At 40.8% G+C, this 17,316-nt stretch overlaps 1 protein-coding gene across 1 annotated transcript in view; it reads left to right on the forward strand.

Annotated features, from left to right (window-relative positions):
* Positions 1-17,316, forward strand: part of GTF2F2 (general transcription factor IIF subunit 2) — a 133,461-nt gene that overhangs the window by 5,801 nt on the left and 110,344 nt on the right. The window contains exons 2-4 of the mRNA XM_065901924.1: positions 7,006-7,079; positions 14,420-14,438; positions 15,633-15,777. Coding sequence (XP_065757996.1) covers positions 7,006-7,079; positions 14,420-14,438; positions 15,633-15,777 — 238 coding nt within the window. The remainder of the gene's footprint in view (positions 1-7,005; positions 7,080-14,419; positions 14,439-15,632; positions 15,778-17,316) is intronic.

A 17,316-nucleotide genomic window follows, 5' to 3' on the forward strand; every position in this document is an offset into this window, starting at 1 on the left:
ACACACAGATAGATAAGGTCACTGAAGAAAGGAATACTGTTTGTGAGTGTGAATAACAAAGGAATGTAGTCTGGAGGTCAAGGGAATTTCTCTGAGAAAATGATGCTGAAGTGAGGCATTTGCTGTCACTCCCTGGTCTTGGGAAATCTGAGAAAACATCCCCTGTTGTACCTGTTCTCTTGTCTCCACCTGCCTTTCTTTAATGAATGTGGAGACAGTGGAGACAACACAGCTATCTCACAAGTGACAAGTTGACGAGAGTGTTTGGGGGAAATTGATTCAGAATAGAATTCAGGTAATTATGTGAAGAGATAATATGTTAATTAGGTTGACTGGCTTAATTGTTTCATGTGCATATAAAACCATATTGTACACCTTAAATATACAGCTTTATTTAAAGCTAAAATGTAAGGTTTTAATTAAAAATATCAGTTGTCCAAAAAAATTTTGGAGCCTCAGAACCATATATACCATTATTTTTTCCTTTTCCTTCTCCTTCCTTTTTTTTCTTTAAATATTTATTTGTTTATTTTTGGCTGTGCTGGGTCTTTGTTGCTGTGTGCAGGATTTCTCTAGTTGTGGTGCGTAGGCTTCTCATTGCAGTGACTTCTTCTATTGCAGAGCTGGGGCGCCAGGGTGGACGGCCTTTGGGAGCTACAGTCGCTGGCTTAGTTGCCCTGGGGCATGTGGGGTCTTCCTGGACCAGGGATCGAATAGAGTTCCCTGCTTTGCAAGGCGGGCTCCTAAGCCTTAGACCACCAGCCAAGTCCTCTTCCCAGTTAATGAGTTAGAACTTTGGGGAAGCCCATCTCCATAATCTCTTGGTATAAAAATATATGATTGACATACTATCATCATTGTATTCTTCTAGTTTTCATTACAAGGGTATAGTATTTTGGCAACCTTTTGAATTAAATAAGCTAGTAGGCTTACCTTAGGAACTTTCAGTTTTATTTTAATAATGATGACAATGCAGTATGAGTTCCAGACTTGTTTTTATCAGTTAACTTCAGGCACATAATCTTTTGTTTAAGTTGGCCAGTTGCTTGTATTAGATTCAATTACTGTACTGAATATGATTCTTAGTTTTATTTTATAATATATAGTTACTTCATTTAGAACTGTTGTCTTGTTTGACGGCCTAAATTGTGGTCTCAGGCAGTTTGACCACAGAGTCTCTGACCTGGTTATGTATTGAAGGACTGTGGTCTCAGCAGGAGCTCTGAAACATTCTTGTCTTCTCTTTACCTTAGCAGCATGGCAGGGAACCAGCAATAAGGGGTCAGTGGCAGGTTGGAAAATGTTTACTCTACTCTTGGTGTTTTCCCCTTCTCCCTCCCCCTGATTTTAATGTAGATCTCTGGAATAAGGTTTCCCTTTGAGAATGCAATGAGATTTATTAAATTCCATAGTGGGGGTTTATTCTGATAACGCCATCATTGTCATTACATTAACTGTAGCTAATGTTTTGTTAACAGGATCCAGTCATTAAAATAATAACTTGCTACCGTGTGCTAGTCTGTTCTTCATGTTAGGGATGTGGCAGCAAGCAGAGCAGACGAACAGCTGCCTCGTGCAGGTTACATTCTAATGGAGGGAGAGTGAATGATAAACAGAAGTGTATAGCAAGTGCTGAGTGCTCTGAAGAGAAATAAATCAGGGTGAAGAGTGCAGAAAGTAGCTGAGGATGCTGTTTTAATAGGGTGGGGAGGGGCCTCACTGATAAGCTGGGCCTTGAGCAGAGCAGGAATGTCCTTCACATATTTGGGGGAAGCACATTCCAGACAGAAGTAACAGCAAATCAAAGGCCCTCAGAGGGGATGGTGCTGGGAATGTTGATGGATCTGTGTGGTTAGAGTCAAGTGAGTGAAAGCAGTAGGAGGTGAGGCCATGGATCTCAGTGGACTGAATCATCTGAGACGTTACAGAATTTTTACAGTGAATCCCATGGGAGGCTAGTAGCCATAGAGAGGAGGCATGGATGGTGATGGTGGAGCCGGACTGCCTCGGTTAGAATCCTGGCTTCACCACTAGTAATTGTGCGACTTTGGACGAATGATAACTTTTTGGTGCCTTACTTGCTTCTCTGTGAAATGGGATGGTAATAAAGTTGTTATGAGGATCAAGTGAGGTAAAGTTTTAAAGTGCTTAGAAAAGTATCTGGCACATAGTAAGCACTATGTAGATGTCTGTTAAATTAACTGAAAGGCTTTGAGCAGAACAATTTCATCTGACTTCTCTTTTAATATGGTCACTTTGGCTGCCGTGTTGAGACTAAAGTGGACATGGACAATAATCGTACAAGAGCTGATGGGGGTTTGGGTTAGGATGGTCGCCCTGGAGTTGGTGAGAAGGACGTGGAGTCGGACATAATTTGAAGGTATTGCTGACAGGCTGTGTCAGAATGTGAGAAAAAGGAGCTATTCAGGGTAAGTCCAGGTTTCAGACTGAGTACCTGGAAGGATGGAGTTGACTTTTACCACGTTATGGAAGGTTGCAGGGGGAATAGGTTCATGAGTAAGAATCAGTTCTTGAGTGGAGATTTTGAGTTTGAAATGTCTCCTGAATATTCAGATGGAGTGTTGGTATAATTTGGGACTTGAGGAGAGAGCTGTAAATTTGGGAGTTGTAGTTACAAAGATGGTATTTAAAGTCTTGGGATGACTTTGAAGAGGAGAGGCTTGAGGATGGAAATCAGCACCCTCTCAGGTTAAAAGGTCAGGAAGATGAGACTCTAGATGTGTGGAGGCCCAAAAAGGAGAGTCTGGAGAAGTGGGAGGAAAATCAAGAGACACTGTGGTGACCGGATGCCAAGTGAAGAAAGCGTTTGAAGAAGGGGGAGACAATAGATTCTCAGATATTTCTGATAGGTCTGCAAGATGAGGACTGAACGTTGGCTTGACATTGCGGAGAGCTTTTGTAACCATGGGCAGCGGTGTCAGTGGAGTGGTGGAGGTGAGAGCCTGTCTAGAGCAGAAGACAGCGGCAGAGGAGGAGCTGTAGTCAGCCAGCAGAGACCGCTCACTCAGAGCCTTGCGGTGGAGAGAGGCAGAGACACGGGGCAGGGGGCGGGAAGGATTAAGGAGCCTGCCCTTCCCAGGGGTGTGACCACAGGTCCATTTGTCACTTCCCTGTGCCTCAGTTTCCTCAGTTATAAAAAGGAAAAAATAAACGGATTGTGTGAGAATTAAATGGTTAATATATTTTAAACATTTAAAAGAGAGCCTGTCACTTAATGTGTTTGTTACCTATTGCTGTATAACATATCAGCCCAGGCTTAGTAGCATAAAATAGCGCACACTTTTGATACCATAGTTTCTGTGGTTCAGGAGTGTGCTGGCGTGGCTTAGTTGGGCAGATGCAGTCAGGGTGTTGCACAAGGGTGCAAGTATCAGCGGGTGGGGATCATTGAGGGCCATCTTAGGGTCTTCTGCCACTTTTGGTAAGCTCTCTGTCCCCTGGTGGCTCAGACAGTAAAGAATCTGCCTGCAATGCAGGAGGCTTAGGTTCGATCCCTGGGTCAGGAAGATTTTCCAGGAGACGGGAATGGCTCCCCACCCAAGTGTTCTTTCTTGGAGAAGTCCATGATCAGGGAAGCTTGGAAAGCTGCATATAGTCCATGGGATTGCAAAGAGTTGGACACTACTGAGCAACTAACACTTTCACTTTGGGCTTCACTGGTGGCTCAGATGGTAAAGAGTTTGCCTGCAGTGTGGGAGACCTGGGTTCGAGCCCCTGGGTCAGGAAGATCCCCTGGAGAAGGAAATGGCAGCCCTCTCCAATATTCTTGCCTGGAGAATTCCATGGACAGAGTAGTCTGGTGGACTTGGGGTCGCAAAGAGTTGTTGGACATGACTGAGCTACTAACACACACATCATCATTGTTATTCTGTTGGGAGTATAAAGAAGGGAGTGGAGGGGAGAAAGGGTAGCATGGAAGGAACGATGTTCTAGGTTAGACTGTAGGCAAACATTCAGTGTGCATGTGGAGGGAGTGGCCACAGTTCATCTGTGAAGAGAGAGAGCGGAGTAGAAGGCTCCCCTGTGGCTAAGCGGTAGACCTAGAAGCTTTCTTCTGATGGTTCAGTGGAAGAGGAAGTTGGGTTATCATCTTGGAGGGCAGAGGGAGCAAGAGGTATCACAGGGTTGAGGAGTGACGCAGACGTGTGGCCCGTCTGCAGTGATTTTCCTGCTGCAGGTGACAGCTGACCAGGGAGAGGGAGTTAGATTGCCCAGCATCTTGAAGAGCTTACTTGATGTTAGTCGCCAAGAATTTCAGGGGAGACCATTTAGCATGGTTGTTTTTCTTCAGATGCTCAGGTGCAAGTGTGGAGGAGGAATAACACAATCAAATAAAACAATACATATATTAGTTAATAAGATAAGCAATATTACTAGTATCACTTGGCTTTAATCAGGGTTAGGTTCTGCCAGGCCAGTATGATGGTGGGAGTTAGGGACAAGAGAATGATTATAATGACGGGCTGTGAAATGTAGTTCCATCAAAGAGAGAAGGGAGGACATGAGCAGATGGGGACAGAGTCAGTGATGTGAAGGATGGAAGAACTGTTGGAGCTGAAGTACCTAGGAGAGGGCCAGAGAGTTAGGAGACGGTGGTCAGAACAGTTCCTTGAAATACACTTTATGGAAAGGCTAATGTTCTTGTCAGTGAGAACGTCTTAACAGTATTTGAATCAGATACTTGGAATATGATGTAGAAAAGACACCATCTTTCCTCTAGGGACTTTATTGGGAAGCGTAGCTCGCGATTGATTGTTAGAGCAGGCTGCTATCTGTAGGACTCCATTTCCTCTCTGTGTCAGAGTAATTGATAAGAAGATTCCCTTGGGCTAAAAATCAGACAAAGCCAGAAGCAAAGGCTAACGGGATGTGTTAGGCAGGATTTCAAGATTGCGGCCATGAGGTAATAATTTACATAGTCTGAGGATTCAGGGTTTTATTTGATGTAACAGCGTTTGCCCAGATCAGTTTCACATCTTGCATTTAGTTCTGACAGGTACTGTTGACCTTTGCCTCTTTGACTCACCGTGACAGCACCTTGAGTTTCCTTTGTGGGCACCGCTGCTCCCCCTCTTCATTCTGGTGATCCGAAGGCTGTTGACGCTCCCTCCCCAAAGGTGTCACTGGCTCAGGCTGGCAGTGCAGGGCTCTCATCTCTGGTTCAGTAACAGGCCAGACGAAGGACCCGTGACCTGGTCAGAGCCACAAGAGAAAAACGATTTTGCTGGGGATTTGGGGAAGAACTCTTCTTCAGGAGTGGCTTCAGCTGTTGTGCTACATACGGGGGAAGGCTGTCACAGAAGTAAGTCAGTGTGGTGAGGAGAAGAGCTGAGAGATAGTGACAGTCCTGGTGATGGTATTTGAGCCCTTAACACTACTTAACCTTAATACTACTTGTGGAATATTTAGTTACTTTTGCCAATAAATCTTCTGTATGCCTGAGTGGGTTTTCTTCTCATCTGTAATCAAAGCAGACCTAATAGGTAGGTACAGTTATCATAAGAAATTTGCCAAATTCTGTAAGCTTGCATGAATAGTGGAGCACAGTATAGTTGAAACTTTAAGATACGGAACCTTCAAAACTCCTTTTCCTTTAGAGGATGGTGTACAAAGAGAGCATTTGACCAGTCTGGAGTCTTTGACTGATACTAGCTAACCATGTTATTTCAATCCTCTGAGCCTCGGTTTTCTTATCTACAGAAAGAGGAGAGTGGTAGCAGTTTTTGTGGGGTGGTTGGGAGGATTAAATGGGATTGTGGGTGCAAAATGTACAGCATGGTACCTGGCACTGTGGGCTCCCTTCCCCTGCGTCTTTTCCAGACTTCTGGCATATTTTTGACACAGTAGTTGTTCAATTTGTTTTAGTGTAAGTAATGAACAAATACCATTAGGGTCTTCTTTTCTTAAATTTTTACTTGATTCAAAGCACTGCAGTTCAACTAATAGTCATATGGTTCTTCTTGTAAATGAAACTTTGTTAGAATTTTTTCCTTTCCAGCTTTGGAAGCTCTCTTTGACTCTGTTATACATTCATGTTATGATTCCAGACTTACTGTGGAAAATAAAAATGACACCTGACACTCAGCCCTTGGTTTGTGTGAGGCATTGCGCTTCATACTTCATGTGTAGCATCTTAGTCCTCCAGGATAGGGTCACCTTAAACGTATGTACTGATTCCCGAGTTCCAACTATGTCTTAGAAGAAATAACAGATGGCCCATGGTAGTTTTATGCTCTTAACCTTTTGAGATTTTGATTGCATATATCTGGTTGTGCACACAATATAGTGTATTGGTTAAAAGCATAGGCATTGGAACTAGAGTGCCTGGATTTGAATCCTGGGTCCTCATTTGCCAATTTTATACCCTTGGCTAAATTTTATAATCCCTGGGTGCTCCAGATGCATAGTCTGTGCAGTGGGGATAATGAACAGTGCCTACCTCATATAGATGTGAGGTATAAATGTTTGAAAAGTGCATATCACAGTGTCAGAAAAGTAGTGTTATATAAGTGCTAGTTGTTACATTGAATAATTTCTTTTATTTCAGCAGATCTTTCATCATATTAGTTATCTTATACATCATAAAACATGACTTTTCAAATCATCTTAAACTCATTAGTGTCTCTACATAATGTGTCAGTGTTATTCTCCAAGAAGCCTTTTCTGGTAGCTTTTCTCACCTCTGAACTTTTATTAGACTTGCTTGGGGACGTAAATTAGCACTTCATTATTGTTCAGCTATATGACCAGTTTTAGTTTTGTGTCACCAACTCAACTGGTGTTAAACACTTTGAGAGCTAAAATCATTTCTTATATATCTTAGTATCTCTTTAGTGCAAAACATATAATCAGAGCTTGCTATTTAGTGGTCACTTATGACAGACAGAAACTGAAGTAGAAGCTGTATCTCAGTTTATGCTTAAAAGGACTTGTTAGCTTGTTTGCATCCAAAATCTAGTTTAATAGTGTTTTGTTTTGCTTTAGGTTCCTAAATATTTGTCGCAGCAATGGGCTAAAGCCCCTGGAAGAGGTGAAGTTGGGAAGCTGAGGATTGCCAAGTAAGTTATTTATGAATTTTTGACATTTTATGAAACTTGTTTGAATTTATTTTCCAAGTGCTTTTAAATGTAACTAGAGCTCTTTTTCAAATAGAGAATTTATCTGGAAAATAAGAAATGATGAGCTTGCCAAGGCTTGTTAAGAGCTGGCTAGGTGCCCTGTAAGCAAATTGTACCTGATATTTACACCTGTCATCAGAGGAGTGTGTGTGTGCATGCGTATGTAAATATCAGGTACAATTTGCTGCTGGAACCTATTGGCAGTAAAGTAGCGGAGTGTGTAGTTCTCTCATCCGTTCGTCCTTTGCATCTTTGAGGAGGTATGCTTGAGTTGGCCGTAGCTGGATGCACCAAGTGCCTCAGTAGAGGAATTTTGCCGCTCTGCCACCGTACCTATTTATAGAGGCTTTGGAAGAGGGCAGGGATTGCCTCTCAAACGGCACAAGAGTGCTTGGTGTTTCCTGGTTGAGGAACTGGCCTTGTTTGAAAGGGAAGCCCTTGTAGCTCAGCTGGTGTCAGCCACAGGCCTTGCCTTCCTTTCTTTCTGCCCATTCATTCATAGTCCAACTCTAATCGGATATCCACGCCCACTACTCCACTGAAATAGCTCTTATCTACCACCAGTATCCTCTTCTTTATCACTGAGTTTTTGCTTGTTAACAGACCACCCCAAAGTTTAGTGACTTAGAACAAAACCATTTTATTTGTTTTTAATTCTGTGGGGGCAGTTCTAGACAGTTCTTGTTGTGGCTGACCTGGCTGGTCTTCCTGGCTAGAATGGTCTTACTTGTGTGTCTGGGGTTGGCTTACTATCAGCCAGGGCAGTGGCCATGTGTGTTTCATCTCCATTGTGTTCATTCACATTATGGTGACAGAGTTCCTAGTAGCAAAAGAGAGGGAAGCCCCACTGCACAAACACTTTGCAAACCTGTGCTTGCATCATGTGTGCCAAATGTGGCTTGCAGTAGACTCCACCTCCAGGTGGGATTTGCAGTAAAGAATTTGTAGCCTTTTTTAAAAACAACAACAACAATCCACCACATTCATGGGCTTCCCTGGTGGCTTGGTGGTAAAGAATCTGCCTGCAGTGGAGAAGATGTAAGAGACACAAATTTGATCCCTGGGTGGGGAAGATCCCCTGGAGAAGGAAATGGCAACCCGCTCCAGTATTCTTGCCTGGAGAATCCCATGGACAGAGGAGCGTGGCGGGCTAAGCACAAGCACCGTATCCATATTCTAAAATCTAAGAGTCAACTAGCAGCCCTTCTCGGTTGACCTTCGACGTGACTTGACAGAGTTGATCACTTCTACCCTTACACCGTACTTTTTTCATCTCACTTCTGATACATCACTTCTCATCTTCTCAGTCTCTGAATGTTATTTGAACACCCTCTGGAGGTGTTCTTTGGAGGAGCAACACTCTGTTCTTGGATGACGTCATGTCTTTAAAGTAAGAAACTTTGACACTTTCTTGTGTTTATGCCCCTAAGTACTTTTTGTTCTTTATCTTACTTACCTTTGTTTCAGACAGATCTTTTAGTTCTTCCTTTTGTCTTCATAAGCCATATTGGAAACAGGCCTGCTTTTATATCCAGAGTTCTGAAATTAGGTAGAGACCGGTAGTATCTTAAGACGCTACTACACATTTAATAGCAGAACCAGCCTTGAATTCAGTCCTTTGAGTGGTAAGAAAACTCAAGCAGCTTCCAGTTCCGGCCCTGTCAGTTACTCTCCATGAGACTGTGGACAGACACTTAATCTTCTGAGCTTAGATTCCCTTCCTTTCCCTGCCATGAAAATTGCATTCCTGAAAATCTCTGTGTATGGAAAATACCTAGTTTAGAATTGTATAGTCTTTCTTTTGGTGTGAGTAAGAGGGAGCTAGTATGGGAAATAGAGTCAAAGGAGCTGAGGTGTAGGGAGACCTATGTAAGCCCTGAAAGTGAAGTGTAAGTCACTCAGTCGTGTCCGACTCTTTGTGACCCCATGGACTTCTCCAGGCCAGAACACTGGAGTGGGTAGCCTTTCCCTTCTTCAGGGGATCTTCCCAACCCAGGATCAAACCCAGATCTCTCGCATTGCAAGTGGTTTCTTTACCAGCTGAGCCACACGGGAAGCCTGTGCAAGCCCTAAGTACTGCTTTGATGCCTAAAGCATCTGTTAAAGATAGCATGCTAAATAGTCAATAATGGGTATGCTGTGATTTTTCTTGATCACTCTTTGTTTGGAAAAAATTTCAAACGTGTCCTTAGTTTAAAGCAGGTCTTTTATATAGTCACATCCAGTATGCCTAGGGTAGCCATGTCCCCATGTTATGGCCAGTTTACATGTTTTACAGTTTACGTAGTTTTCTGTGCGGTTATTAATAGTGTCCCCTCTCTCACTCCCAGAGTATCCTGGTTCTGGCAATAAACTGTATGTAACTCCTCTGCTGGCTCAGTTGGTAGAGAATCTGCCTGCAATGCAGGAGACCTGGTCCCTGGGTCTAGAAGATCCCCTGGAGCAAAAAAATAGCAACCCACGCCAGTATTCTTGCCTGGAGAATCCCATAGACAGAGGAGCCTGGCAGGCTATAGTCCATGGGGTCACAAAGAGTTGGACACAACTGGGAAATTAACACACACTTGCCCTTAATAATAACAAATGTATATGTATTTTATATATAGACTAAAAACCTAGCAGATTCTCTACCTAATGTGAAATATAATCTTGCCTTGTAGAAGAGCTAGATGCTGTTAATGATGAGAACAGATATATAGTGATTGGTTCCCCAGGATTGCTGTAGAAATGCTTGAAAAGAGCTTGTTCTGGAGTATGTCTCCTAACTATCTCATTTATGTTTCTAATGTACTTATTTTTCATTCTTCTTACTGATTACTAGAGTCACTATTAAATACGTGTAGGATAAGCAAGGAATGGCTTAGCAGTGCATGTGACTAGGTTATCAAGACTTAATTTCAGCTAAATATGAGTCATCAAAGCTTTGTGGCTGTCAACAAAAGGCTTCATTTATTGGACGATTGTTGTTTCGAGTGAAGTGGGATGATAACCCCTCTTCTCTGTCAGCTTACAGGGCAAACATTGTGTTCCATTTTCAGTGCTGCACTTAGAGACGTGGACAAATAAGTTCATTCAGTGGAGTGAGACTAGGACAGTGAGAAAACTAAAATCAATTTCCTGTGAGGAACATTTGAAGGGACTGTGGCTGTTCAAGAGAAGGTCTAGGGCAAACCAGGTGAAAGTATCTTGTTTTTAAAAACTAGAAGATGTATAATTAAGTATTGATGTTTAGAGGCAGAGTAACCCTTTATGGGTTATCTGTGTGATTCAAAAAACATATATTTGGGTAAAAAGAAATGAAAAACAGCTAAGGTTTTAAAAACGCAGTGTGCCATACTGATGAATATAGACTCAGGAGTCGGTCAGCTCTGGGCTTTATCCAGACGTTGTCATCTACCAGCCATGAGACTCTGGGGAAGTTGCTTATTACCCTTTCTTGCTTCCTCATCTGTTAAAAGGAGATGGTGTTCATACCTCACGGATTCAGTGTGTGTAAAATACTTAATGAGTGTTCACATGCTGTCATACCCCACATGCCACCCAGCACTGCACAGACTGCGTCGTGTCTGATGTCTTCTCTCCCACTGCGGTCCCCCAGAGATAAACAGCAGCACCAGCTTCCTGTGCGGCAGGCCACGAGCGGGAAGAAACGGTGTGCACGTTGATTCTAGCGAAGACAGGGCTCTGGGGCAGAGGAGTCGAGGGCGGCAGAGAGCGGGGAGGAGACGTGCGGCTGCGGGTGCAGCTCTTCCTCAGTGTGGTCTGTTAGCGCCTGAGGGAGGAGAGTCCAGTTGTGAATAAGCTGAGAGCAGCAGCCCACTTTAACAGCGGTAACGTTTGGGCCGTTTTCATCAAGCGCTCCCCACCGCGTCCCTGAATCATTGTACTTGCATTTCTTTTAATACCTTTGAACATCGGATGGGTATTGAATTTTAATTGGTTTAGAGTTTTGCTTTAGTTGTTTAATTTTAAAACGAGCCTTTCTACATAACCATCCTGCCTCAGAAAACTTCAGTTTTCAAAATCTTTGATAAATGTCATGTTTTACTGGCAGTCATACAGTCTGTGGTAATATAGCTTCTCTCAGAGATGTGTAATTTCTAGCTTTATTTCTAAACACATTTAACATTCAGGGTCATGTGGGGGCCCGCTAATAATGGAAAATATGCAAACACAAATCAGTGAGATAATTTTCTGTTATAAAAATTGACTGTTTACAACAGTGTTACACCATTGATAGGAGTGTAAATCAGTACAAACTTTCTGAAGGGCAGTCTGGCAACACACATGTATATTAATGCACATATGTACACACACACACGTACGTATATGTACATATCATACACACAAGCGCAGGTACACACTGCTGCTCAAAACAGAGTGGAATAACAGTCCACCGTTTTCTCTGCCAGTCAGCTCACAGTGCGAGCATTATGCTCAGTTCTTGGTGCTGCTCTTACAGAAAGACATTGAGAGACTCGTTTCCCAGAGGGGAACTCAGACAGTGAGAAAGATAGGATAGTAATAATAAAATCCTCGTGCCTTTGACCCAGCAATTCCATCAATTTCTAAAACCTACCCTGTCAGAATAACAAGTTAGTGATGCAAACATTGATACATAAAGATAATCGTTTCAGCATTGTTTGTTATGAAGAAAAATGAGTAGCATTCTCAAATTTCTTAGTAAGGGATTAATTAAGTAAACTGGGGGCATTTTTAAATTGTTTAATATTTTTAATTTGAAACACTCTCAAGCGCAGAAAAGTTGGAAGAACAATATAAAGAACTTTTCCACCATATAGATCCATGTAATACAGCTTTCTCCTGTGACTTTTCAGGAATGTAATTTGAATAATTTCCTGTTTTCTAATGTATCATACATTGATATTAACAGGATATCTTTATAAAGTTAGAAATATCAAAAGCCACATTAACTGTTTCATTTTTGTTATTATTTTAATAAATATTTAACTCTCTAAAAGAAAGCAGTAAGGTTTCCCTTAGGGATATAGCTCTTAAATTCAGAATGTGTTAAAGTATATACCTCATTGGGGGAAATAAAGAACTACTTTCTGACAAGGGCATTCTCTTTTGCAGTCACAGTTCACCCTTACAGATGTATGAATTACCAACCAAATAGTACTACTACCTAATCATCAGACTTCACTTAAGGTTTGCCAGTTGTCTCAGTGATGTTTTACAGCAGAAGGATCCAGTCCACAATCTGGCATTATCTCCTGTTGTCAGGTCTCTCTAGTTTTCCTTACATCGGGAATCCTGTTACAGTTATAAAATCCTGTTTGTAACTGTCCATGGATTGGGACTGTTTTTGTTTTTGCTTTCCCATTAAACTGAGACCTTGAGGATAAAGACCTGCACTCCCGCCGTGCACTTGTCACAAGGCCGTGGGTGTGCAGCAAACCCTGAGTGCCGGTGAATGAATGAACCACTGAAGGAAGGCACCGGTTGGAGCTCAACCAGTGTGGCCGAGAAAGTACTTTCCTAACTGGTCTCCATGTCTATTCTATGTGTATTTTTTGGTATAAGTTTCTTGGATCATGTCTTTGTCCTTGTTATACTTTTGTTCTTAATTGCTCAGCAAACTCAGTGATTAATCATCAGCTAATAAATACCCCGTGTGAGTTTAGGGAGTTTAACCCTTTAAGTTTGAATATAAATGTTAGATTTGGAGGAACTTTGAATATGGTACTTCTTATGAACTTTGTACTTGTTATGTTTTTGTAGCGTTCCATTGCCTAAAGAATAAAGTCTGTGCTCTGTGCTGTGATATTCAAGATCTTTTATGGTCTGGTCCCATTTTCCCTTTATAGTTCATCTCCTACTATTCCTTATTTTGTACTTTCCCTCCCAGCGCAATCTGATCACATTTTTCTGATCAGACTCTTCCATGACTTTGCTTAGCTGTTTACTTTTGATACTAGTTCAAAAGTTGCCTCTTGCTGAGCCAATAGTTCCCTCTTAAAATAGAAGAAATAGTGTTCTCCTATCTGATCCTGGCATATTGTGGCTCTCTTAATTAAATTTTATCTCGTTTTATGGTTATGGGTTTAGCTTTTATATCTTCTGCTGGCTGGGAAAGGGGCCCTGCACTCAGTACTTTGCATATGACAGATATTTAATACATTAAAAAAAAAAATTAGGCTATTATTAGGGTGTACATTGATCCTGTATTGGTAAAAAAAACAATTTTAAAACATGTAATTCAAATAAATAAAAAATAGTATGGGACTTCTCTGGTGATATAGTGGGTAGGAGTCTGCCTGCCCATGCAGGGGACACAGGTTCAGTCCCTGGCGCAGGCAGATTCCACATGCTGAGGAGCAGCTGAGCCGGTGAGCCGCCCCTACCGAGGCCACATGCTGCAACTACGGACATTTACCTGGAGCCTGTGCCGTGCAACAAGAGAAGCCACTCACTGAGACGCCCTGCACACCACAGCTAGAGAGCAGCCCCTGCTTCCTGCAACCAGAGGAAGCCTGTACGCAACACGGGAGGCTCGGTGCACCCAAAGATGAAAAACAGACTGTAGAAATGGTATAGAGGGATATTTACTGTAGCTGATAGTAGAAGATGTTAGCAGTAGAATCTTGGCTAATTTAAAAATTTTTTTGGCTTGTCTGTAATAAAATTATTTCTGTATGAGCATATTATTTAATAGCAGAGAAGATTGCTTATAATTTTAAAATAAAAATTTTTGATCTTTAAAATTTTGTTAAGTAAATGAAACTTCTTCAGCTGGACAAAATAGTAAAATTTGTTGAAGTTCTCTATATCTGGTATTAAACATGCCATTCACATGCTGCTGAATGCTAAAAATACTCAAAAATTAAAGTAAGAATTGTAATAAGATCATTATTTGGCTAAAATATTATTAGGGCAGGTTGTTATAGTGTTAAGAAACTCATAACATCTCAGATATTCATTGGTGGGACTTCCCTGATAGTTCAGTGGTTACGACTCCATGCTTCCACTGCAGGGGACTCAGGTTTGATCCCTGGTCAGGGAACTAAGAACCCGCGTGCAGTGCAGTGCGGTCAAAAAATAAAATAAAATGAAATATTCATGTGGAATTAATGTGAATTTTTTCCTCCTATAGGATTATAAATAGGTTAGGAGAACCAAAGGTAAATATTAATCTCTATAAATTTAATATTGGAATGTACATATGAAGTTGTGTTTCTTTTATTAATAGTTCTTAGCTTGCATTTGGAAAAAACATGAAATTAAATAATTGAAATGTTTTCTTTCCTCTCTTTCAGAAATCAAGGAAGGACCGAGGTAAGATTATTTCTATGGAAATTTTATTTAAAACACGAGTTTATTTTACTATGCATTAGAATTAGTAAAAAGAGAGTAGTGTTTGCTCTGGAAAACTCCACATGACTGGTAGCTGGTCAGGAAAACATAGTGGTGTAAATGCCACCCTTGTGTGAGTGAACAGGCTCCTTCTAGTGGCTCATACTTAGCATTTTTCTACTTTGACTTAAATATCCCCTCTCTTAGTACTATGAAAACTAGTATTGCTTCAGTAATACTTTAACATTATCTCAGAGTGGCAAATGTATTTGACAGATTTTTGAAGGCCTTAGATTTTGACCCATTGAATCTAGGACATAATTTGTGGTACCTGTCACATAGTAGAGAGATACTTAAATAATACTTCATAATCTTTCTATGTGATTGAAAGATCAGCACTTTAAGTTTGCAAATCCCTTTGATGAAAAATTTGGGGAGATATGGTAAAAAGCATTTTGAAAGATTGGGTCTTTCAAAAAAGACCTACTGGGTCTTTTCATTCTAAACCTCAATATTGAGTTTTCCTTATAAATATTTAGTTGTGTTTGTTGAAATATTTGAAAGTAAAACAGCACCATGTACTCATATGGTAGTCATTGGATCTAAAAAAGAAAGCCATCCTCTGCTTATGGGAGTGTTTAAGCTTTCTGAGTAAATAGCTCACTTCCCCCTGCTTCAGGTAGTTGCTTTCTTAGTAGTCAGTGTTCACTCATTCAGCAAATACTGTTTTTCTTCTGCGTGCCGGGCATTTTGCTTGGAGATGGGTGGGTGAATGAATGGATGGACGGATAGTTCTGTTTGTCTATCCATCCATCCACCTAATGTTTATTTACTTAAGGGTATAAATATAACAAGACATGGTTCCTTGACCACAGATACCTTAGGGAAACAAGTTACTTCTATTTTAAAAATAGAATTTTTTCAGCCATAGACCAGAAGAAACATTTGAAAGCTATCTTTATAATGGTAGGTTAACTCCATTGTTCAGACAAATAGGAATAGATTCTCTTTTTATGGCTAATTATTAAAGCTTATTTGATAAAATTTTTTAAAATGCTTCATAAAATGATTGGAAAAGAGTCACATTAAAATATTTGATTTATAGTCACGGTTTCTGTACAGATACTTTGAATACAAAAGTATATTGTAATAAGCTCTCGTTAATGTGTCTACTAGGTTTCATTTACTTTGAATGAGGATCTTGCAAATATTCATGATATTGGTGGAAAACCGGCTTCAGTCAGTGCTCCTAGAGAACATCCATTTGTCTTACAAAGTGTTGGAGGACAGACATTAACCGTGTTCACAGAGAGCTCCTCAGGTGAGTGGGCACAGTATCACTTAAATGCAACTCCTGTACCTGTTGTGTGGATTCTCTCTCTGAACACGCTCTCAAAGGTCATTCCCAGGGCCCTTCCACCTGTGGTTCTTTCTGCCTCTGATTCACATCATGCTGCTTCTCTGCTCAGTGCTGAAGTCCTTTCCTGTGATTGAGGAGTTTTTGGCTGTTGCTGGACGGCTTTAGTTTCCATTTGGGGCTTGAAGAAATAGAACAAAGCAGATGGAAGAGTGGTGTATCAAGCTGTCTTCTAGGATGTTGAGGAAACAGTATTAAGAGTTTTGCCAAGATAAGGTCATCCTTGCCTGTTTTGGTAAATTGATACTCAGCAACTGTATATTGTGTTTTAAAAAATACTGCTTAATACTAGGGAATATTTAGTCAAAATATAGGAAATACTTTGGCTCTTGTGCGCTTTCTTTATTTCTTAATGCATAGGGATTGACTTCTTTTAATTGGTATCGACTTCTAAGAAGCTCTGTGCATACTTTTTAATTTTGCGTGTTTGCTCTTAAATGTTTTAATAGCTCAGTAAAAGGGGAGCAGATGTTTCAGTTTGTGAATTAAATGTAGAGGGGACTTTTTTGGTGGCATATGTAAGAGTCTATGTTCATTTTCATTGTTTCTTGGTTTTTAAGCTTCACTGAATTTGCAATACTACTAGTAAAGTAACAGGCCACCTCATTTTAATAGAACTAATTTCTCATACCTAATTCAGAAGGTTTATTTGGTTGTATAAAAGAAAAACATCCATGGCTTTTGTTGTATTTTCATTAAACATTACAAAGAAAGCTGTAAAAAATTATATGTTAAGAACATTATTGTTTTAACAGAATATACAGTTGATCCTTGAAAAATGGGAAGGTTAAGGGCACCAACACTCACAGTTGAAAACACAGGTATAGTTAACAGTGGGCTCTTCGTATCCAGGGTTCCTTCATGTTTACAGTGGTGTGTGCTTGAAGTCAGCAACTGTAGATTGAATAGTACTGTGGTTTTTACCATTGAGAAAAATCTGCATTTAAGTAGACCCTTGAAGTTCAAACCCATGTTCTTCAGGGGTCAGCTGTACTCCAGCAAATTTTTGTGGTGTCTTAGATTCCCAATATCTGCATAAACTGATGTCAGAAAATCAGTGGGGGGTTTTTTTCCCTTGGATGTAGAATTTAAAAAAGTGGTAAATTGTAAATTTTCTGTCATGTGGTTTAAAGTCAAGGAAAGTGAAATTGTTACTCAGTTGTGTCCAGATCTTTTCGAGTTCATGGACTGTAGCCCACCAGGCTCCTCTGTCCATGGGATTCTCCAGGCAAGAATATTGGAGTGGGTTACCATTCCCTTCTCCCAGGGATCGAACCTGGGTCTCCTGCACTGCAGGCAGATTCTGTACCATCAGCCGCCAGGGTTTGTTTTATTTCATTATTCTGTTGCCATAATTTGTAGTGTAATATTACGGGAAGTAGAGAATATTAAACAGATGCATTTTCTCCTGTAGAAGATTCAACCATTCAAGAAATACTTACC

The sequence above is a fragment of the Muntiacus reevesi genome, chromosome 11, assembly GCF_963930625.1.
Source record: "Muntiacus reevesi chromosome 11, mMunRee1.1, whole genome shotgun sequence".
Lineage (NCBI taxonomy): Eukaryota > Metazoa > Chordata > Mammalia > Artiodactyla > Cervidae > Muntiacus > Muntiacus reevesi.